This window comes from Drosophila kikkawai, chromosome X (genome assembly GCF_030179895.1).
Source record: "Drosophila kikkawai strain 14028-0561.14 chromosome X, DkikHiC1v2, whole genome shotgun sequence".
Classification (NCBI taxonomy): Eukaryota; Metazoa; Arthropoda; class Insecta; order Diptera; family Drosophilidae; genus Drosophila; species Drosophila kikkawai.
In genome coordinates this window covers 6666370-6691865 of record NC_091733.1, presented here as the reverse complement: position 1 = coordinate 6691865, position 25496 = coordinate 6666370, and the positions used below count along the sequence as shown (strand labels likewise).

The window sequence follows — 25496 nt, the reverse complement described above, 5'->3', positions numbered from 1 at the left end:
TGAGAGAACATTTACAATCACACCCACACACACTTTGATAGAGTATCTTTCGTTAAGCAATTTCCTCCCTTGACTCGTGTTTTACATATAAGAATATGCAAGTTTACCGTTAATTATACTTGTTTTCTCATCACAGCTAACGTCAATTTACGTAACTCTAGGACATTTAACAGTATATCTAAGAAGTATCCTTTCGGGCCACAAAAACAATATGAGTTTCGGAGCGTAAAGAAGGGTTTTTAATGCTTTTCATATATTTTTATACATTTTGGTTCAGTTTCATTTGGCATTTCGCTTGTTGTTTACACTCATACTTTTACATTTGACAATCGACTCACAGAGAACGCTTTAAACTCTTATAAACTTAACTTTGCTAATTACAGAACAAGCACTCTAAGTAGGAGAAACCGTAAACGAATCAACAAATTGGTTCACAAGTACACATACACAACTGGGTGGATCTCCGCTATTTTTTTTTGATTTTTAACTGTTTCTAACCCCCTTAAAAGGGAACTTTTGTGTGAAACAAACTGAGAATATTAGTGAATAGACTCAATTTAAAAGTCCTATTGAATACAAACAAATAGACATTGAGCGCTTGAAGATCCATCCTAAAACACACATCAAATTCATAAAAGCATAAAATATATATTTTTTCTACTTATTTCAATCTGGAACAACAACAACAAGTTATCGTTCATCGAATCAGTAATCTTTTTTCGCATTGTTATTATAATAATTTTGTTTTTTTTTTGGTTTATTTTTGGTCAAATGCTGGATGACTGGATGCCTGGATGCCTCGGAGTGGTGGCAAGGATACTCACTGCTCGCCGCGATTAGCAGGAGACACCCTGCTTGGCCACCGTATACCAGGTACTCACGGTGACCAGCGACGGGGAATCGGGGGTGGTCGACGGCTGGGGATGCAGAGGATGGACATCGACAACTAGCTCAGCTCCGCCGTCGCTCCCGCCCTCGGCCCCACTGGCCACAACGACGAGTGGCGGAAGGGGTGCTAGTTCGGTGCGTGCTGGCAGTGCTGTTGTCGGGGGCTGGGTCGGTTGCGGGTTCCGAATCGGATTCGAAAACGGGTTCGGATTCGGGGGCGGATTAGCTCGAGGCGGCGCTACTGGGACATTCTTGGCCATCCGCCGCTGGAGGCGGGATCTATTCTTTAGGCGGCCCTGCGACTGTGGGTGATGAAAGTGCAGAGGCTGAGGCGTGTGTAGGTCGCGACCCACCTGCGGCCCCACCTGCGGGCACCGGAAGCGGATGGCCTGTTCGTTGGCCACGTTCAGTTCTGGCCACCTTGCTTGTGCCGCCTGGCCGGCTCCAGCCTTTGTCTGGTGGCGCTTCTTGCTCTTGCTGCGCTTACGCGACTTTAACTGCGACTGGGACTGGGAGTGCGTCCTAATCTTGCTGTGCGATCGGCGGCCTGTGGACTGCGGCCTCTGGCAGTGCCGGCAAACGAAGAACCTGTAGTTGTGGCCGTCCTCCTCCTCCCTCTGATCGTCGTCGTCCTCCTCCTCCTCGTCGTACTCGTCCGCCTCCTCGGGAAGCGGGTGATGGGAGCTCGGTTGCCCGTTCCGGACATTGCAGTTCAGAGTGGTGCTCGTGGCCGCTGATGTGGTGGTCGTGGTGGTGGAGCTCTCACCGCCGTCCATGTCGATTATGTGACAACACTTCTGCTGTCTAGTGCTATGTGGTTGCTGCTGTTTTTGCTGTTGCTTGTTCTTCGTCTTGTGCTTGGACTTACTTTTATCTGTATCCAGTTGGTACTGCAGATGTTGCTGCTGCTGGTGCTGGTGTTGCTGCTGACTGTGACTGCGTCGCCGCCGGCGGACCGTGTATTCGTCGCCCTTGTCGGTCGGATATGGTCAGAACGCTGTGTCAAACACGGACATCGACCGCGAGATGGCGTCGTCGTTGCGACAGGCCTCCAGGAACTCCTCTAGGGTCACGACGCCGTCGCGATTGATGTCCATTTTCTGGCGGAGTAGAAAACATCAGCATACAGCAACGGTCTAAAGTAACATAATGCAATTGACTGTCTTATCTAGTCTGCTCTATGATCAAAATTGAGTAAATTTGCTGCAAAATGTAGCAAAACTTGTAGCTACTTTTGAAGGCATTTCTTACTCAGGCAAAAATACCGTCTATCTAGGAAAGGTAAGATTATATACATAGTTTGCAATGCAGCACCCTGCTGTAACAATGCTCTTTAATTCAAGCGCTCAACATGGCTTACAAGGGTTCCAGCTTGACCTGTTTAATATAATAAAAGTAGTTCCCAGAAACTAAGACTGACATTTGAATAAGTCTGGCAGACAAACAAAAATGTTTGAAAGAACTTTCGGCTATATATCTGGCTAATATCCCCAACACTACGTGATATTACTGGCAATTGAATCCATTTAGTTATCGGGGCTTCCGGAATGAAGAGAGCAGAAGCAACAGCTTAGACGAGCTCGGCGAGCGGCAGTGCTTTGACGCACTACTTCCGCTTCCATTTGGAGCAGCAGGAATTTTGATTCACAGCCCTGAACTCCGGAATGGGCCGTGAATGATTTCAGCCATCTATCATCAATTTCACTCTCGCTCGGCATTATTCAAAGACTTTTGGCCGGGCCCATTTGCTCTGCCCAATTTATTCCGACTGCCAACGACCGCTAATGACAATGCGTGACTGGCAAGCCAAGGAGGAGCTCGCTGGGCAGGACGCCCAACTGAAACCGAAAAACCCATTCACAAGCCGCTCCTCCTGGCCTGTTGGCCGACAAATTGAAATAGACAATTTGAATTTGCATAATGCAAACTAAATAAGTTTCATGTTCGCAACTCAAATTCAAATTGTACGCGTGTAATTAGCATAAATAATGGCCGAAAATTGTTTGGATTTAAGGAGCAGGAGCAGGAGTGAGACTGGGACTGAAACTGAAACTGAACCGACCACTCACCTGAAAGATGTGCTCCACCTTGCCCTTGATCTTCTCCTCCTCGGGACACTCGTCGGGCAGCCGGCCCATTAGCTCGTATATGGCAGTCACAATGTCAGTCATTTCCTCCCTCGTAATGAAGCCGTCGCCGTTGATGTCGTACAGCGAAAAGGTCCAGCGCAACTTCTCCTCCACGGAGCCGCGTGACAGTATCGAAAGTCCTTGAACGAAATCCTGTGTGACGGGCGGGACGATAAATAGGTAGGCACAAATAGGAGAACATATACATAGGAAAATGGGGACAGATACAGAGACAGAGGCAAAGGCAGAGGCAGACAGAGCCGGAATACAGGTATACAATAAATTGAAAATATGTTTTAAGAAATTGCTCGTAAACCGCAGTGGCAGACACACCTGCGTCCACGCAAAAAGTTCACACTGCTCATATAAAACATATAATATTTCTGCCATTGAATAGATTGTCTTAAATTGTAAACGGCAAGGACTTGCAGCTTTCTACCTTGTATGCCTGCATATGGCAATAATTCTTAAACTCTTATATTATTTTTACCGCTGCTGTACCACGGAATTCCCCTTGGAGCTCACCACTCGCACCCCACTTTCGAGTCCTGGCTCTGCCGCTGAAGTGGACATTTATTTCTATGCTTTGTATGACAAATGTACCTAGATAAGGGCTGGCAGAGAGAAGGCGCAAAAGTTTTTACGACTGGGGGAGCTTCGGCCCCCCCAGGGCTTCTGCCTGGAGGTGTTGAGGCATTTTGGAAAGGCCACAGCTGACGGCCAACTGGATCCCACGAGTCCCTTTGCCTTCAGTAGGGGGAGCGAAAATATATAAGACATAAAACAGCAATGCAAGACGGCGTAAAAAGTAAAAATAATGGCATCGAACCGTTCTGGCCATTTGTGCAATTGCAGCGTCCACCAAATTTGTCAAGTTGTACACTGCTCAGACTATCCAAATGCAAACAAGAAACTTTCACCATTCGACGGGGATAAATTGAAGAGCGGAAAGCTGGAAAAACAGCTCGGAGATTGGACATTGCAGTGAAGTTTGCAGAGTGAAAAGGCGGACCTTTGATTCTTAACTCCTGAAAAACAGGAATAGTACTTCTTCGTTAGAAGATTAGACGATTAGAAAACTAAACTAGATGAGATTAGAAAATCAGCTTAAATGTTTGTTGTTCGTGAAAATGTGGCCAGATGTATAGTAAGTCTCATTTCAAAGTGATTTTCTTTATCGATATATGGCACTGGAATCGTGTGAGACTGCTTCAGCGCTCACTCAACTGCCATGTTAACCTGTTTGCCTTTCTTAACTGCTGGCGGATACAATCCTCACTCCCTGGACCCCTCCAGTGTCCTAACCCCCTCGGCTCCCCTCCTCCGCACTTTTCTAGGACTCCAGCAGTATATATTCCCCCTCGCTCAAATGCTTTTATCTCACACACTTGAGCAATTTATCTTTTATGCCAGCGTAAACAGGTCGCAGCACTCTTAGCCATCTTCCTCGTGGCATATTGGCCCTGCCCACAATTTCAATATGGCCATGACAGGTTTGCCGTTGGCCCGTTTTTGCAGCCATTTCTCCTGAATGTCTGAGTGTGGGAGCGGGTCTCGGTGTGGCTATAAGGCCCTGCTCTTGTTGGCAGTTTTATAATGGCGACTGTCATGCAAATCGCGCATAAAACACCTTGCAACAATATGTAGAACTTAATTGAAAAGCGGAAGTCTTCCTAGTCCGACCGTCACATAGAAAACAGGAGAATTACCGGCGGATTCGGAGTGTGTGCTATGGGGTTTTGAGTACGTGCCTTGTAGTCATTACAATTTTGAGGTCATTATTCAACAACAGCAGGCAAAAGCGCAAAAGCTCGCACAGATAAACTGCGGAAAAGGGTGGGAAAAGTGCGGGAAAAGCAAGTGCGTGGCTCTAAGAGATGGACGGCTGACGTGATTGCGATTTTCCCCCGGAAGACAGGCGGACAGACGACTGACAGACAGACACTGTGCAGGAGCGGCGACTTGATTGCAATATTGATTTGTGAATTGCACGCTTCATAAATGCCAACTGGATTTCGTCTATGGAGAGAAGGCTAATGAAATATTTGGTCCCTTTTTACAATAGTTCGGCTGTGGTTTAACCCTGGTTTTCGCTGTTAAGCGTTGTTCATAAATTGCACTAAATGCTAAGCAAAAAGGATACTGTAAAGCTAGGTTTCCATTTTCTGCTCGATTTTTATTACCCTAAAAGCTACAAAAAAGTAATTCATTTAAGCAAGACCTCCGTAGCCTTTTCGTGTCGCGCTCTCTTCGCTCTCCGGGATCCCCTCCTCACTCTTGGCTTCTCCGTTCGCTTTCGATTTCGCTTTCCCAGGGATGTCCCACTGTTTAACTTGGGGTTTTGCTGCTTTTCTCGGTATTTTCATTTTCCTTCCCGCTTGGATCCGCCTACTCGCATATTCCTGTCCTTATTTCCCCTCCCACCCCACCGACCCTCCCAGATTTTCCCCGCTCATGAAGTCACAGTGCCTGACAAAGTTAGCGTTAAAATCGCCATAATTCATCGTTTCAATGGCATTGTGTGTGCTGAGTGTATTCACTACCCCACCGCCCGCCCAGTGCCAACTAAGCGGAAGTGGAGTTCATGTTTGGACATCGCAGGGCAGTCGCGCGACAGTGAATAAACTGAAAAAAAATTATTCGCAATTTGCATGCGCCACGGGTAGCAGCCCAGAATTTTCCCCTCAATCCTCAGAAATTTATTTTGGTGTTTTTTTTTTGCCAGCTCTTGTTTTATGCAATCCGCTTGCTGCAATAGAAACGTTGACAATGACAGGCGACAGCGGCAAACACGCGAATTCGGTGGAAAATGTATTTTCCACCCTGTCTCCCCCCCTGTTCTGCATTTTATTTCAATTTCGAGACATTTCACTTTGATTTCTGAATTTGGCACATTATTTTGTGCAGCAGTTTGCCCCAGGCGCGGAATCGGGAAGCTCTCCACGGCAAGGCGGAAACTCGGACAAGGCAAAAGCTGCGAAAGTGCAGCCAACGGATGCCAGTAGATGAAACCATTAGATCCTGCTTCCCCCAGGAAATCTACATACATTTCCTTTCCGCTTTGCCGTGTTTTGTTTTCAAGAATTTCCACAATTTTCCAAGACGAGTTAAGATAGCATTTCAGCATAGTGAAACTAAAATTATTTTCAAATTAAAAGGGATTCTTTAACAAAATAACTAAAGTTGACTTTCACAGACAAAAAGGACATAATAAGGACATATTTACTTTCTGCTTAGTGTGTTGCAATACGATTACGATGACGTCCTTTTTATTATCTGTTTTAGTGCCTTAAATTAGAATACAAACGAATTTTTCTGCGGCCAAATGATTGTATTCTTCGTGAGTTTAATATCACTTATGCATAATAATATAATATAAATATCATTTATTACGTATTTGCAAACAGCTTCGCTTCCCGGTCCCATATTTAGCCCGGCTGCTACTTCTCCGCTTACTCCATCTGGCTGACCTTTCTCTCACATCCTCCAACATTTTTGGACCCCAAAGCCCCCGCTAATTCACTTTCCTCCATCCATGACCGAACACTTTTAGCGGACCCGAAACTTTGGGGGCTTTTAGGCAGACAGACAGACGAGCAGGCGGACGGATGTGTACTTAGCTTATTACAACTTTTGTGCTGCGGCAGTTAATAGATCGCTTAAGCATCTAGGGTGCGTGTATCTGGAGAAACTCTTTGTTCTGGACTCCTGTCCCTAATAAACCGTAACTAAATGCGCCTACCAGGGCAGGGCAGTGGTTTTTGCTCTTTGGCCATTTTGCAGCATCATTTGGCGCCACCAGTCCCCCCTTTTTGAGCCCAATCAGCTTCATTTAGAGTCACGATGCTACACAACGTTTGCTTCTAAGCTGCTTAAAGGAAAATACAGTATGGGACTAAAGCAGGAAAAATCGTACTAAGGAAACACATTAAATAAAATATGGTGCAGAATTTAATAAATTTTTAAGCTCGAATGAAAGTGCTAGTAAACATGTAAAGCAATTCATTAATTCTTTAATATTGTATAATAATAAACAATATTTTTTAATTTTTTGTATGATTCTTGTAACCAATAATTGATTAATTAAGAAATTAAATAATTGATACTTAGCACTTCCTTGTGATTTTCTTTGTTTAAGAAACTCAAACAAAACCAGAGCGAACTGAACTCAACTCGATTCGACTCGGCTGTTAGACATATTTTATACTTAAAATGTCTAAAGTAATTTCATTGTACTTAAGTCTTGTCCGACCAATTCCTCCCCCTGCTATCTCCCTTTGCCTATTCCGCAGTTCCAACCTGACCTCTGGCCCTGTCCCTGTCCCCATCCCCGGCTGACCTCAACAATTTCAGTTAGCGCCTCATCATCGTCCGGAATCCGGACCTTAAGAGACGTACCGAGTAAATTAAATTGCATTGTTTGTCTTCGGGCACTCGCCTCGGGCACTTATCTGTAAGTCGAATTGGTCGGGACAATCGATTACACAGGCCGATAAAATTTTAAAAAATCGTAGATGCTCTTGCTTGGAAAGTTTCCAAAAGTTACTGATGCGCTGAACTCTTGCCCGACCTCCGAATTTGCTGTACGTCAGTTTTGAGATATTCCATCTTAAAAGTGCGTCAATTACGACTTATTAAATTGAAATTTGGGGAAATCTCTATGGATCTTTGAGATATTGTCTTTTGAATTTATATCGATATGTTCAAATTCGACTCACTCAGAAATATATGGAACAAGAAAGGAAGCTAACTTCGGCACGCCAAAGTTTGTATACCTTTGCAGATTGGTTTTTATGTTTATATAAATGTTGGAAACACACACAAAACAGAGTCTCATTACATTATACTTAGAGTTTGACAGTTACAGTTTTACATTCACAGCTTTACATTTTCTCTACATCTACCGATCGCTCCTATGGCAGCTATATGATATAGTTGTCCGATTTTTATGAAATTTATACCAAAATTCTAAAATAATAAAATAAGCTCATATCTCAAAGGAGATGAAAATACGTTGAAAAACAACGAAGTTTAATTTTTTTCCTATTAATTTCCTGATCGTTCCTATGGCAGCTATATCATATAGTCATCCGATCCGGCCCATTCCGACATATATAGCAGTGAGAGTATATAGAAGACTATATGCAAAGTTTCATTCAGATAGCTTTAAAACTGAGGGACTAGTTTGCGTAGAAACGGACAGACGGACGGACGGACAGACGGACGGACAGACGGACAGACGGACAGACGGACATGGCTAGATCGACTCGGCTGTTGATGCTGATCAAGAATATATATACTTTATAGGGTCGGAAACGTCTCCTTCACTGCGTTGCAAACTTCTGACTGAAATTATAATACCCTGCAAGGGTATAAAAACTATAACTTCGTTGTTTTTCAACGTTTTTTCATCTACTCCAGGATATAAGCTTATTTTATTATTCTAGAATTTTGGTATAAATTTCATAAAAATCTGCCAACTATATCATATAGCTGCCATATAAACGATCGGTAGATGTAGAGAAAATGTAAAGGTGTGAATGTAAAACTGTAACTGTCAAACTGTAAACATAATAAGTATAGGTAAAATGTAATGATATAATATCTGCAAGGGTATACAAACTTCGGCGTGCCGAAGTTAGCTTCCTTTCTTGTTAGGTATATTTTCATTTCAATTGCATATTATATTATTAGATATGAATGATAGCTTCCTTTCTTGTTTCATCTATGCTTTACCATTCCCTAAAGAAGTAAATGGTTCTGATTGAACTAGCAGATTTGGGCTACATACCCTCGATGCTTATGGTAACTAGACTATATAATAAGATATATTTATTCTCAACATATCTACCCTTTAAGAGCTCTGTATTCTGCCAGCACTTCCCCAATTATAAAGTTCGTTTAGATTACCTTTTGATGATGCCATCCCTGACACAAAAGACTGGAAATAATGGAGCAATTGGGATATTTTTCTTAATGGATTCATTTCGCTGCTAGCACTGAGACAGACTATTTTCTGTTGCTGGTCTAATGGGGCTATCTCCTCCTTGCATTTTCCCAAAACTTAAGCCAACCCAATTTGAAGCGATTTGCAGCGGCTTAGCCCACTCTGCCAGCCTAGCCTGTCGTCAGAGGAGGAAAGGAGAGCTTAGAAGGATACGTTTAACTTACCTCAAAGCTGACTATGCCACTGTGATCCTGATCCAGTGTGTTAAACACATAGTGCGCATAAAGGGTTGGATTGGCTGTTTTTTTCGGTCAAGGCAGATGTCCGGCGTTGTTGATTGGAAGGTCAAATGAAAGCAAGAGAGGAGGGCGTTAAGTTAGAATATTCTACGGCTAAGATCTAGGCTACCCAAAGCTGGCAAAGGTTGGCCAATTAGATCGCAAATAAACCGATTATTTTTTCAGTAACAGTATAAATTAAACTCTACAAACAAGCGCACTCCCATTCACCCAGAACACCAACATGTGCATATTACAACAAACACGGATGAGTAAATTAAAAAGACAAGGAAATTAGTAAAACAATCGAATAACAATAATGAAAACGAAAAGTTAATATTATATATGTTATGTATATATTTATTATCAACAAATATGGCTTTAAATTGAGATCTTTTCATTTTTATACCCATGCAGAGGGTATTAATAATTTAGTCAGAAGTTTGCAACGCAGTGAAGGAGACATTTCCGCCCTTATAAAGTACATATTTTCTTGATCATAAACAGCCGAGGCGATCTAGCCATTTTCTATTAATTTAGCCAGAATGAATTGATTCTTAGTGATCCAATTGCAAACTGCAATAGTAGAAAAACTTCGGTGCGCCGAAGATAGCTTCCTTTCTTCTTCTATTATAAAAATATATATAATCTATACTTTTTTTTGGTTTCTTCTATAAAAGATCAGTGAAAACGCGTATTATGAGAGTACACTTAAAGTATAGCAAGTCTCATTAATTATCAATCGATATTACTTTGCTGAGCGAGATTTCTTCAGTGGGTTGCATATACATATATATATACATATGTATATATATGTCTATATATAAATGTATCGAAATCAGTTTTTGAGTTTGCAAGTTTATTTATTTATTTATTTATTTATCTAAAGCTAACAAATAGTATTAAACTAAGAGCTAACTATGGGTAAAGAGCCATAGCATCTAAGGCCTTTGGCTCGAGTTTGCAAGTTATATGTTGGTCGTCGTCTTAGTCTTGACTTCGAAATTTAAGACTTTCACTTTTCCTTACAATTTTGTCATCCGCAGAAGTTTTTCCATGTCGTTTTTTTTTATTTAGAGTGTTTTTTATTTTTGAAGTTAGTGCGTGTGTTTTCCTTTTTGTTTTTTCATTTTATCAGGGGAAAAGTCATCGTTTTTTTGGTCCCGGGATTCCCGAAAGTTTCTGCGCGATGCCAGGCGGGGGTGGAGGCATGTGCGAGGTTTGGTCAGCAGGAAGAAATGTTTCCAGCTAATTATGCGAGTGTCTCCTGTGACTGCTGATAAGCTCTGCTTTCTGAAAGTGTGCAGTGTTGTTTTCGAACCTTTTCAAAAACTGTTGCCTACTTATGAGGGCGCTGAGATAAAGAAAGAGAGAGAGTGAGAGAGAGAACGAGGGAATGCCAGTGCACTATGGGGAATTTGCTTTTTCATTATATAAATTTTTCGATATATAAAAAAAACATTTTTCCTTCAAAAAGGAAGGCGGAACCACCCCCACTTTGACAAAAAACAGTTTTTATCGGTATCTATACCAATATTAAACAAGAAAGGAAGCTAACTTCGGCACGCCGAAGTTTGTACAACCTTGCAGATTGGTTTCGATGTTTATTTTGTCGAAAATACTCACTAAACAGAGTTTCATTATATTTTACCTATACTTATTATGTTTACAGTTTGGCAGTTACAGTTTTACATTCCCAGCTTTACATATTTTATACATTTACCGATCGCTTCTATGGCAGCTGTATGATATAGTTGTCCGATTTTTATGAAATTTATACCAAAACTCTAGAATAATAAAAAAGCTTATATCTCAGAGTAGATAAACATACGTTGAAAAACAACGAAGCTATAATTTTTTCCTATATATTTCTCGATCGTTCCTATGGCAGCTATATCATATAGTCGTCCGATTTTCATAAAATTTTTACCGAAATTCTGAAATAATATAAAATGGCCATATCTAAAAACAAAAATGTTGAAAAACACCCAAGTTATAATTTTTTTTCTAAAAATATATCGAACATTTGTATGGCAGCTATATGATATAGTCGTCCGATCCGGCCCGTTCCGACATATGTATATAGCAGTGAGAGTATATAGAAGACTATATGCACAGTTTCATTCAGATAGCTTTAAAACTGAGGGACTAGTTTGCGTAGAAACAGACAGACGGACAGACGGACATGGCTAGATCGACTCGGCTGTTGATGCTGATCAAGAATATATATACTTTATAGGGTCGGAAACGTCTTCTTCACTGCGTTGCAAACTTCTGACTGAAATTATAATACCCTGCAAGGGTATAAAAATTAGTTTTAAATAATTTTACTTATTTTATTAATTAATACCATAAAAATGTGCAAATTCCCCATTGTGCAGTGTTGCAACGCGTTGTTATCGCATTTTCCGACATTCGCCAAGAGCACTTTGCGCACTTAGTACGCCTCCGTCTTGGCCCCCGCCCCTTTGGTTGCCAGAAACATTTCTTTATCTGGCCATCACATAACATTTTGATTATTGCCTGGCTCCCTTTTCCACCGGCTCCTCCTGCTCCTGCAGCTACTTTTTTATGATTCGCGTTTATGTTTATGTCTTGATGTTGCCCGTGTTGTTGCTGACAATGGCAAAGTTCTCCTTTCGGGTTTATGCGCTCGCAACGTTTACACCTCTTTTGGCAAGGCGGCAGACGGTAAGACGTCAGTTCATAAAATCGCAACAAATGCCATTCGGCGCTCGGCTTGATGTGAAAAGCGGACAGCCAGGAAGAGCTCCCACTCCTTTGAAACTCTGGGCCATAAAGCGAAAGTTTAGCGATTGGCGAATTTTGTTGCATTTACTGTGTCGGTGCCATTATCTTGGGACAGCTCTATTTCAATGTATGACATTTATGATGACCTATTGAAAAAAATATGCATTATTTGGGGGCAGCTTTAGGCACTTTTAGGAGCCAAAAATGCTTGGCTTATAATAATAATAGTTAAAGGCTCAGTTTCCGCCTCATGGTTTAGACAAAAATTCACAGAAATCCACCAACTCGCAGAAAGACGGGCGGCGCTTTAAGCTCAGCGGGTCTGCTTTAAGGCACAGACACATACCGTTCGCACGCACTGTGCAAAGTGTACAAATTTATTTGTCCAAATTTATTGTCGCCGTTTGATGCCTAATGTGTTTTTATGACGCATGACGCAAAGTGCCGCGCCCACGAAGGTCAAAGCTCAATGGCAAAAGATGGCATCTGCTCGGAGGAAATCATTCTGCGCGTCTTTCGCCCCTCCCTCGCTGTTGTTTGTTGTGTTTCTTGCGCTGTGGCGAATCAAAAATGACTGCAAATGTGCCATGTAAAAATTGTTATAAAATTTGCGCAGAAATTTCCCAGAAGAAAAGGCCCAGGCCTGTCTAAATAAGGGAAAAACAAAAAGCTCACGACAGCAGGGCGGGCCCAAAGTGATAAATCACCAACTTTGAAGATGATTTTTTCTTTACTCGTCTTAGGCTATGCGTGCGTGTGTGTATGTGCCAAAGCAGCTTATCAAAATAAAAAATGATTTCATTATTTATTTTTCATCAGATAACGGTAGACATGATGGGAAATAAGGGGAACCTCCGGAAATATTGGGGGGGAAAGTCCCATGTTTACTGCGAATTCTTATTTCCGTTTCCGCCCGTCGATAAGCGGATATCCCCCCGGACCAGCCGCCTCCATTGTAGCATTGTAGTCTAAATAAGTTTATTATAATAATTCAGTGTCCCAACATGTGTAGCAATAACTTTCTCCACTGCGCGGGTCTGGATTTCAGCGACAGTACAAATGTTGCCTAACCTGAATTTATGACCCTTGTCTGGTCGGTGCCTGAGGTGAGAATGGAATTCGCTTTGCCAGACAATTCAAGGGGAATTTTCGGGAGTTTTTTTTGGGAATAAACAAGATATAGATGGGCAGTTTTAAAGAGCAGGATTCTTTTCAATTTTACTTGTAAAATATGTATGTTCGGATTCTAGACAAGTTTATACTGTCTATAGAAATGCTACAACTTGATATCGCTGTTTGTAATTACTCTTACTTAAATTACTCTTAGACAATTTGGATGTGCCATTCAAAATAGTGGCTAACTTACATTTAATATATTTATTATATTTTATGTTACGACTTTGTGTGAATAATTCATTCTTTATAATGAAGTACAATATCTTTCTAGGCTACTATAGCTTTTTTCGTCGGACTAACTAATCCATTTAACCAATTTGTTACCTCAAGTCTAAAGAAACCCCATCGCAAATAAGTCAAGTTAAAAAAGCCTCATTGTCTTTCAACAAAATAAGAGAAATACATTTCGCTGTTGTATATTTCCAGGCTTTTGAAAGGCCTTTTTTTTACATTTCTTTGACATTTTTTGTTTGGCAGCAAAGCAACCCTTATCCGGAATTCGCAACCCGCAGCAGACCCTTGCCCGCAGTAATCTATCAGCAATTCAGTTGGTCACTGCCAGTGAAAGAATTCGTCCCCCTTTCGGCCGGGTCTCATCTTCAGATTCAGGTTCGGCTTTTTGCAGATGTACATGCAAAAATAGCAAAAAAAAAACCAACCCAAATGCGAAAAAATTTACTTGTTGTTCAAACGAGGTCAAGTGGGTGGCTTGGCTGCCACGCCACCCACCAGCTGCCCCCTAAATAGACCGCGACTTGTGAAACATGATTTTGCTTTTTATGCTTTTTTGCTAATTTTCTTTCTGCATTTAATATTTTTACAAGCCAAGGGCCAGCTTTTAGCCCAGCCCAACAAGGAGTCGCCCTTTTGCCGTGCTGAATATAGCTCGGCGTCGTCATTAGCATCCTCCTCAGCTACTGCCACATCATTATCATCTTCTTTTGCGTGATGATCATCCGCAACTCTTTGGGACTTGGGCCCATGGGTCATACATTATTATCAATGGCTTTTGCCCCGAGACTCGAGTTGACTTTTCCGGAAAAGTGTTTTGAATGGCGAAGGTTTCGGCTTGGACTTGGGCTTGGGCTCGGGCGTTGGCTTTGGATTAGGGTTTAGGTCGCTGGGCAATCTCTAGACAATTGACATTTCTTTAGGGGTTCTTTCCTAATCGGACCTGTATGCCATACAACTCTCTCCTTCTTTGCTCGTTTTCGTTTTCGTTTTCGTTTTCATTTCATTTTTATTTCAATTTCCATTTGGATTCCAGACTGCAGACATCGATTGGCGTTAAGTTAACGGAAGGGAGGACGATGGACGAATTTATTTGGAGCACGTGGATTGACAAAAATATGGATACGCGTGAAAACTGTTATTGATGTAAAGGTTAAACGAAATATTTACCTAAATAAAATATACAATTTAATAATCTTTAAGTGGATGATGAGTGAACATGAATAGTATATATGACTTCAACGAGACCCAACTCATTGGTGGCAACTGAAGAGTCCAAAATAGGGTGAACACAAACACTCGTATATCAACTAAAGTGTCAACACATGTAAAAACACAAATAGTATTAAGTATTAAAGGTAACATTTAACGCTGGGCTAGTCAGACACGGGACACACATAGGCATCGGGATCAAGATCAAGATCAGATCAGATCCAATGGTTGAACTCGAACTACACGATGGGGAGTAGTTGGTGATTTGTGGTGACTGTTTAGTTGTTATGGGTGGATAGCTGTTATCGTCTATCGTCTATCGTCTATCGCTATGGCAACGAAAGGGGGCGCAAATGCAGATAAGAACAACAATACAGATACAGTAAGGGCAGGCGTTAGTAAATCACTAGTCAAGTCAGAAATGTTAACAAAACAATGTATACTGTACCGCACGAACCTCCCTGTGGAAAGAACTGCGAGTAGATCACTTTGAAGGTGTCCTCCTTGACGACGCCTGTTGGGCACTCGGCCTTGAAGCCCCTGTAAATTCGTTTGATTTCGTCCTCTGTGAACCGTGTGGCTCTGCTCAGAGCGCTTAGCGAGTCCGGCCTGTACCGAGCCGGCGTCTCGAACTCCTCGAGCTCCGAGTCTGAAAGATGAAGATGAAAGAGCAATGGAGGCATTAGATAGGCTATAGGCTATACTATAATTCCAATTGTAATCCTATTTTCCCGTCTACCTAACAAATTTGCTCAGAAATAAGTGCTTTTGCCGATACTTAAAGGCTTTTTCTTCCTTTTAAAATCTTTAAAATTTGCTCCGCGTGCTGTGCCTGATGTACTACATTCCCACATGCTCCGCAGCCTGCATCCGTTGCCTTCGGGGCATGTCCTAGTCAGCCTTCCCATGCTCCCGCAGAGCCCCGCTGAGTGGGCAAGCCCCTGCCCTCGTCCTCGTCCCCGTCCCTTTGCCTTTGCCTCTGCCCAGAAAGCGACACACGCGATTTTGATCTGTTGAGTCGCTCGAAGTGTTTGAATTGACTTGCCGGTTGCCTTAAGTATCTTGTACTCTGCCTGTCGAAAGTTTTTGCCCCATTTTCGGAGGTGAAAGCTGTCTAGGAGGTGCTGTGCCTTATCGGGGCTTGGTGGTGGGGCTGTGGGCGGGCATCGCATCTCTCAAAAAGGTAAAAGCCCCTTGAGTTATTTTCTCCGTGGTTTCCATTCGCGGGCGAGCGTCAAGAAAAATTTAAAAACATTTCTTTGTGGCCGCGCCGCCTCCATTTTAGGTAATTAAAAGTTTTACTGCCACACATATATACACTGAAAAACGACTCTGAATGTATAGATTAAATTACTTTTTCAATGTAGTAAGTTCTGCATTATTTTACAATGCCGTTTTCAGGGTTAAACTCTTTTCACATGCAATTTTTTGCCAACAAAAAGTATTTCAAAATTAGTTGGAGTTTTTCAAGTGCACACGCACATACACAGCATTTTTGGTTAGTTGAGCTCACGCGCTTGATAAATGGCTGTTTAAAACTGCATGAAAAGTTGCAGAGGAAAACCCAGTAGAGTGATGAAGAAAGGCAGACTGTGGGATCAAAAGGATGGGTGGTGTTGTGGTGGGTGAATTCCACAAAATTCTAGAGCATTGAATTGTTAGCCAAGCCCAGTCCAACCCAGCAAAAAACTAAACGGCCAAAAGGCAGGTTTCCACCTCGGAACAAACGGCTAAGGGGTTGGAAAAACGGAGGTATGGAGTGTATGTGGATTCTTGGAGTAGAGCCAGCAGACGGCCTACAGATGTCTTTGCCGATGGCATTAGTTTAAATTTGCTTGCCACATACTACACACATTTGTGGAACTCTTGCATATATATTTTCATTTTTGGCCGAAAAGTAGAGTTTCGGAGTCGAGTACTTCGAGGCAGGAATTTAATCATATTCGAAGGACTGGAAAGAGGGCAGCTTATGGCAATTAAAATGGTTCGAAAATATATAGAGAAGAACGTTTGAAACTGTGGTATCTACTCGGTAACAGTGGCTGCCACTTAATTTAACTAATTTACTACAATCTGAATTCCGTGGAAGCTCAAGATTCAGCTCCGACCGTAGCCCCCTTTAAGCGTTCTTCTCCCCTCATTGCTGGCACACTTTGTGTGTTTATGGATTCCATTTCGCTTCCCATTTTCATCTTTTTCCTCGTTACACTCGAGTGGATTTGCATTCGCATTCTTCAGCTCCACTCACGGTCGCCAGTCCCTAGTCTTCAGTCTCTGACTATGTGTTTTTCCGACTCGGTTTTGGGGTCTGCGTTTTATGTCTCTGGCGTCGTCGTTTGCATCTTTCTCACATTGTGAGCAAAATGTTGACGAAATGCATTAATTCTAATATATATTCATGTGCAGCTGGCATTTGCCGTTTTGTTTGGCTTTAATTTACCAAGAGTTTTTGATTTCCCTACATTTTCCTTCTCGCCGTGCCTCTCCTCGTTGGCTCCATTTAGATTACTATTATCTGGAGCCCTAATATGTACATATATGCTGCCGCTGTTGTATTCCACCGAAAATGTCTATTCGTTGGACAAACACACGTTTTTTTGATGCTTCGACAGAAAAACCAACGCATTTCCCAGCGAAATAAATCGCGACCAGAGCATCGCCTGAATGCAGGCTACATTTTTGGTGGCCCAACTCTTGCCCAGCAGAGCACACAGTGCATGCTGGACTCGCTCGAACGGCAGATTAAACAATTAGAAGAAATTACTTTATGTGCCGCTCAGCTTGCTCTGGGGCAAAAGCTTTCCAATTTTATTTAAGGCAAATCTAAGTAAATCGAAATTTAATAATAAATAAATTAAGGGATGTGTGTTGTATTCATCTAAAAAGTCAGACCTGTCTAAGCCAGGGTGGGCACAAGCCAGATAGAGTGTTAGAGGGAACAGTCTTCACGTGCGTGCCCATCTAGTGTCTAAACGGCCTTGTTCACCCAAATGCAGTTGCAACAATACAGAGCCAGAGCAATGCCTATAATTTCAAAAGCTTTCTCACCATCTTTGTCAGTAAAAACGTATATTATTTTCGTATTTCTGTGCAATAAAGTACCTTTATTTATATTGTCCACGAGCACTTGCTGAGTATGCAACGCTTCGAGGGACATAATGACATTCTTAATCGCTTTGTGGTTTCTGGTTTGGTTTTTATTTTTCGGGGCCACCTGCTGAGGTCAAGGTGTGAAAACACATGCCTCATTTAGTTGGATAGTGGAGGGCTATGGAGCGCGGCCACTGGCAGGGCAATTGGCAAACACAACAATAAACAAGGCAGACGGCAGTGGTTGGGCTTTTGTGGGCAGCTGGGTCCTGGGATTGCCATTGTTGTCCGTGTAATTTCAGATAGAGCACACCAAGTAATGCAGGCGGAGGCAGGCGGTTGCAGTTGTAACGAGGGGGCTTCGATTCACCCCGCCCACCCCTCACCTGGCATGAGTTCGCATAATAAGTTCCTGTTTATCTGCGTTGCGTTTGTTTGCCCAACGTTGTCTGCATTGCCCCCTATCTCTTCTTCCCCTCCCATGCCCCTTCCTTTAACCGCACCTCTGTGTGTGTGTGTGGCTGCGCAGGTGTCATGTTTCCGCTTCCGCTGCAGGAGCAAGCAGTAGCAGCAGCAGCAGCAGCAGCAACAGCTAGCAGTCAAGTGCAAATATTTTTCAACTCACTACACCTGTGACCGAAATAAGAGTGCTAGCGATTTGCAATAAATTCAAGAAAAATATATATTTACTGTATTTGCATTTATGCCAAAGAACGGTGTTGCTTTAGAAATAGAAATATAGAAATTAATTTGGTTTTAATTATCCAAAATGCAGCCTTTGCTTTAAAATTAAAAAATTAACTAAAGTAGTAAGTCAATCAGTAGCTTTCAGGTATACAGGTACACCAAATACCCCAGCTGTCATTTACGGGGTCGAAAAACTATTCAAAGAACGATTAAAAAGCAAAAAAAGTGGCGCTTGTTTTAATTTACAGGGAAATTATCATATTTTTTAATTTCGTATTTTTTTTTTCATTTTACATTTTTTTTTATTTGCTTTTTTACACGTTCTGCAATGTGCAAGTTTCCCTTCAAAGTTTTCACAGGTTTTAAAAAGTTTATGTGGCTCGGAATAAATAACTTTAAGTATTCGGGTTTCATCGTCATCCCTACGACTCGCTATTGCCTTAGATAAAAAACTCTTGTTAGTATTCCAAAATATAATTTATTGAAAAATTATAAGTTACACACAGATCGATCGCAAAGACAAACGAACGAAATTGGGTTGCCACTCCTATTCTGTCTCAAAGGTAATGCAACTTGTTTTTGCTAAATTATTTCAATTTTAATCTGGCATTCCTTTATTTTCTTGTCTTTGTAGACACTTAAAAAAATTGCCAAATGATCGCTTGGAAGACTAATCTTCCAGGAATCGCCACCGCACCACCTAGGATACTCTTCTTGGCAGTCGCCGAAAATTAGAATAAGAGCTTGGCGATCACTAGAAATAATTTCTCCAACAATCGCCAATGCGGCTTGAGGGGTGATTCAACAACCGCCATTTGCTTTGAAGGGTATATGCATATATCCTGATTTACTTAAGTTGGGGTACAGTGTACCCCACAGTTGATCAAACTCGACTGTAGTTTTCTTCTTTGTATTTTCCGCTCCTTTTGGTGTGTATAAATTCAATGTTGAATAATTAAATATAGACATTATTTTACAATTGTTTTTCATGTCTGAGAGGGGGTTACTTTTCACTCTACCGGGAATTTATGACCTTCTCTTTCACTTAACCAAATTCGATAGTTTTCCAATTTTTTAAATCGTTTTTCCGAAGTAAGCTTTCGAATTGAAAAGCTAGTTTTTAAATGATAACCACTATATTGAAGGCAATTGTGAACGCAACAAATTGAAGAGAGGGTAGTGTGGCTGGGTTCTCTTAAATCTGTGAGGCATTTGCAGTTGTCGTTTTGCTGTTTGTTGCTATGCAGTAAAAATATTTGCCTTCGTTAAATTTTTAAGTGTGCGGCATGTCGATAAGTGCCCGAGTGTGCTGTTTTTTCCAAATGTTTACCTCGCCATGCTCTTTACGCCGCTATGCCGACCACTCACCCCCTTTTTGTCACCTATGTATATATTTATATGCAAATTATTAAAAAGTATGCACTTATCAGGACTTTCCCTTTAATACATTTTCTGAGTACAAATTTCACAAATAGTTTTGCAAAGTTCGAAAACTTAAACGGATTTGTTAGAATCATAATATGATATGATATCGATAGAAACCCTGAAAATATCGGAAAACATCGATGGCAACACTGTAGAGGTTCTTACAACACCAGAACAGATCTGTATATGTATGTAGCTATAATGTGGTGGATTGCGGGTGGATGGGCGGCGGAAGTGGAATGCCGTTGAAAATGCGCACTCAGTCGAAGTATTCGCAGATACTCACACACACATGCATCTCCGACAAACACACTCAGACGGATATCGAGATGGAGCCATCTTCAACTGCCGTTGGGTACTTCAACGGTTTTTCCTTTGCTCTGCGGCTATTCCGCTTTATTTCTTATTTTTTGATCGACAAACCGAACAAAGAAACGGGGAAACAAACCGAAAAAAGAAATATGCACTCTGGGTTTCAAGAGCCAAAGGCCCACTTAACTTAAATTTGAACTTGCTTTAAATAATTGTTCTTGACATTATGTGAACTGGTGGCTCTTTAGGGTGCTTCTAATTAGCTACTAATAATATATAATGAGAGACATTAAAATTGACGTGCTTTCTATATCATTTTAGTCACAGGATTGCAACGCAGTGAGGGAGACATTTTCGAACCTTTAAGGTAAATCAATTATATATCCGAATCAACAGCCCTGTCGATCTAGCCATGTATGTATGTCTGTCCGTATCTACACAAACTAGTTTCTCAATTTTGAAACTGAATATACTTTGCAGATTGTCTTCTTACTATTCTCACTGCTATATATGCCGGATCGGACGACTATATCATATAGCTGTTCACACATGAACACGTATCTACACTTATCTACAGACAAGATGCATATGTTAGGTATTATATCTCTGCAGCAGTCGTTATTACAATAAAAGTAAATAAAATAAACGTTGAAAAGTTTGTTTTTTTTAAGGATTCGCGTTCCCGGCATTAGTGTTTGATTTGACCCAGTTGGTAATGCCCATATGATACACTAATGCAGTTTTCATTAATTAGCTACTTCGTTCGAACCTTGAAAGAGACCACTATATGTGTAATTTTGTATAATTTGGCTTGAATTTTGCTTGGATTATTTTGGTAATAGGACTACGGTCACATCGTCCGTAAAAGGTAAACAAAAAAACGGCCGCCATTCGCGGCGTATTACTATGAATTTCGGAATTCCTCGTCGAAGTATTCTTGCATAAATAAATGCAGAATCCTTTAAATTTATGTTTTTAACCTATGATGCTTAAAATTTTTTTAATTATTACCAAAAAAAAATTTTAAATTAAATTTACAGCGCAAGAACCTTGCCACCGCAATACATATTATTTTTCCTAATTTTCTAATATTTTTTCAGTTAAAAAAACCAGCGAAATTATATAAAAATAAATATCTCATTGTGAGACCTGGCTAATACATTTTTCAATTACAATTTTCTTCATTAAACCCGTATTTTGTTATCGAGTATCTAGTATATAATATGTAGATCTATCGATTATCGCGGCAATGAAGTAGCTAATGCATTATTCTAATGCATTAGAGCGCCATATAGTCGTCTTGCTCGCACTTGTGTAAAACGCTATAGCGCTGTCAAATCTTTAATGAAGTCTCTAATTAATGCGGCTGTGTCATATCACGGTCTGTGAATTCTGAGATATGGGTTCGAATCCCGGCCGAGGATAATTATAATTATAATTATAATTATAATAATAATTTAGGTGATTAAATAACCATTTTTCAAAACAATTGGTGCAGTTTCTACAGTAAAATAGTGAATTTCACTTTTTCGTAGTTTGGCGCTTTTTAACCACAGGATCGTGGTTTGCTTTACTGTACAGCAGGCATAACACGTATCTTGTTACGTCGCTATAATGCAGCTTACAGTTTACAGAAGCCAAGATTTTGGTTGTAGTTTTTTTACTCACAGCATGGTTGGATTTACTGCAGGAATTTTTTTGTGTACTATTGGACCTACAAATTGGAAGCAAAATAAAAGCAGTGCAACTTTGTACCATGTTGTCCATCACATTGTTGCAGCTTTGCAGTGGCGAATGTGGGGCTTCGGGGTGGGGTTAATGAAGAAACTTTTTCGGCTGCTGCAATTGCAATTGGCTCATCCCTACAGTCGCGATAGTCAGAATCGAGCTGCAGCTGCGGCTGTCTCAGACGAATGTCTGGCTCTAATCCTCCACTCCCCCTGATAAACACTCATAACGGTATCCGAGTGTCCTAGTGAGTCAGCGTGACAGTGTGCCAGTGTGCGGGACAGATAATGGAGCGCCGAAATTCACTTAACTCATTTACGGTCGCGCCGAGTGCGCTTAAATAAATTAAAATGTGGCAGGTCCTGACGCTTAAACGCATATGCACACAGACGGTTGCAGGACTCGAATAGTCCGGTCCCTACAAAAAGAAAAGGCTACATGAAGGGCACTGAACCCTATATAAAAGGGGTCCTACCAGCAGCTATTTTGAAATTTGTAGTCTTAAATTCCCTCGGCTGCAGCACCACCACTAACTTAGACAAGCCTCCTAGCTGATTCTTGGGAGCGAGCCGACCTACAAAGAGGATCTGAAATATTTTCAGTCCACCGCCTTTTGCTCTAATCAAAAGCATGTAAATAGTAATAAATTTCGATTCATTTTGTATTTTATTTATTGCCCAAAAACAACTTTTCCGATTCCTCTTAATCCCTTTAAGGCCTGAAACCGGCCCACTCAAAGGACTTCTTAATTCCTATACAGATTGCAACAACTTAGAATTTTAAGAGCACAACCAGCGTTGTTATGAATAGTATTAAGCTTAAATAACGGGATTAGGCAAACTGTAGACATGAGGAATTAGCTAATGCAAAGTATTTGTATAATGTATTTTTTGTGAACCAAGTGCGACAAAGACATGGGACTACTTGTCGCTGGCTTAACAGGGTATTTGCGCAAAGTTGCGACACATTTACCACCGCTGCTGTCATTGCCACCTCCGAATGCTGACGCTTTCGCTGGGCTGGCGCTGAAAGACGGGAGACGGCAGACAGGAAAGTGTGCCAAGAAGCGGGTAACAAGAGACAGTCAAACAAAACTGTGACACAGGAGCTGGGTAAGCGGGTCTCAAAGGACTCGCTGCACTTAAAGCATAGCGGTGGCCATTAAAAATTATGTGCAAAGAGCAGAAGGACGACGACGGCGAGCAAACAACAAATAATGAAAATAATTAAATCCAGGGCTGGGTGAAATAGGACCATCAAGTGCACAAAATGAGGAGACCACCAACTGCAGACAACGAATTCAATTACCTTCCAGGATCAAGGAAATGTGGGCGTGGCGTAATGAAGAAATTATGAAGTGCATTAAAGCGCCGGAAACCAAGGCGGGGCAAGCAAGCCACGGCTGCCAGGACGAAGTGCCGGCGGTCTAAAGAAGATGAATACACTTATTGAGCTGCCCCGAGGTTAAAAGAGGAGAAAAATAAGAGACAGGAGGCCATGGCAAAGGACGCGACAATAAAATGCAGCCTGCGGCACTGAAAGCGCAAAAAAAGAAGAAAACAAAAACAAAACAGCGAGCAAACACTGTGAAGTCCTGTAGGGAACTGAGAGAGAAAAGAGACAGGCAATCTGACGGCGGAGTGGAGTGAGCCAATTACCAAAGCCAAAACGAGCAGCGACTCCAATTTTTTTTTATCCTATTTATACACACACAATAATTGTTTTCGCCTTATTTGTGTGTCCTTGGAACCGAAAACTTAATCTGAAATGTTTTTAAAAGGATCAAAATGGCTCAACACCCCAAAGAATCTATATTTCTTAAGTACCGAGCTATTAGGAAAAACTGGATCTAAAAACACTTTGAAAATAATAATCCCCAATTGTTTGGCCATATGTCTTTGCTGGGTATAGCTCATATTTGGAGAATTTCTTGCCTGATTGCACTTCCACCCCCTGCCCTTCCTTGTGGCGGCTTGTATTTAGCCTTGCTTCTCGTTCGGGACCCTCTTGATCTCCCTAACGACCCTGCCTTATCTCCCGCCTTCCCTTTACCCGCCAGGCATTGAGTCACCCTTCTGTGTAATTAATTGAAATGCCTGACGCGGCCAAGGACAGAGGCAGGATTGCCAACGTCCTTGACTTTGCGGCACGAGATTGCGGAGAGTGGTGGAGCTGGCAACTGGATACTAAACCAGACTGAAAACTGCAGACTTTAGATCGATTAGAGCCAGCAAGCTGAGTTAGTGGCGGTAAACAGCGGGTTAATTAGGCGGAGTTAGTCAACCGAAAGTAAATTTGCTTGACTGCCTGCGACACTTTACAACGGGAATTTGTCGTATTGCTATGACGATAATATATTATTAATATAGAATTTTAAAATTTATGTTGAAAATGTGTATCCATACTTACTGACGTTGAGCGCCGAAAGTGTGCGCAAGGCAACTACCATACCATATGTATCTGCATACACACAGAATTAAAGGTAAATCAAAATAAAACAAGAAAGGAAGCTAACTTCGGCACGCCGAAGTTTGTATACCCTTGCAGATATTATTTCATTGCATTTCACCTATACTTATTATGTTGAGAGTTTGACAGTTACAGTTTTACATTCCCAGTTTTACATTTTCCCTACACCTACCGATCGGTTTATATGGCAGCTATATGATATAGTTGTCCGATTTTTATAAAATTTATACCAAAATTCTGAACTAATAAAATAAGCTTATATCTTAGAGTAGATAATAATAGTTTGAAAAACCACGAAGTTATAATTTTTTTTCTATTAATTTCCTGATCGTTCCTATGGCAGCTATATGATATAGTCGTCCGATTTTCATAAAATTTTTACCAAAATTCAGAAATAATATAAAATGGTCATATGTAAGAAATAGTGCACATATGTTAAAAAACAGCAAAGTTATAATTTTTTTTCTAAAAATTTATCGAACATTTGTATGGCAGCTATATGATATAGTCGTCCGATCCGGCCCGTTCCGACATATATAGCAGTGAGAGCATATAGAAGACTATATGCAAAGTTTCATTCAGATAACTTTAAAACTGAGGGACTAATTTGCGTAGAAACGACAGATGGACAGACGGACAGAAGGACATGGCTATATCGACTCGGCTGTTGATGCTGATCAAGAATATATTTACTTTATAGGGTCGGAAACGTCTTCTTCACTGCGTTGCAAACTTCTGACTGAAATTATAATACCCTGCAAGGGTATAAAAAAAAGGTGGTGCATTCCTAGTTATTTAAAAAACCTGAGCAACCGTTTCTAAAATATAGTGGTCCGATGTGGTTCATTCAGACTTATATACATAAATACTAATGGGACTAGAAAGAAGACTATCTGCAAAGTTTCAGTCGGAAACTTAGCAACGAACTGCCGGACAGATGGATATGGCTAGATCGACTTGGCTGTTGATGCTGATGAAGAATATATACTTTACTGGCTTGGAAATGTCTTCTTTACTGCGTTGCAAACTTCTGACTAAAATTATAATACCCTATATGATATATCCCATACATACATATATGACTGAAAATAATTGTATTAAATTTTCCCCATCGTTTGAAATGCAATTAAAGTGGCACGTAGGGCTTAAACAAAATGTAAATTCTGTCATTTA

General features: G+C 41.1%; 1 protein-coding gene across 1 annotated transcript in view; it reads right to left on the bottom strand.

Annotated features, from left to right (window-relative positions):
• Window positions 1–216: 216 nt before the first annotated feature.
• Window positions 217–25496, bottom strand: part of LOC108081462 (uncharacterized) — a 102233-nt gene continuing 76953 nt past the window's right edge. The window contains 4 exon segments of the mRNA XM_041774832.2: window positions 217–1988; window positions 2958–3170; window positions 9189–9262; window positions 15070–15261. Of these exon segments, the coding sequence (XP_041630766.1) occupies window positions 837–1988; window positions 2958–3170; window positions 9189–9262; window positions 15070–15261 (1631 nt within the window). The 3' untranslated portion in view covers window positions 217–836.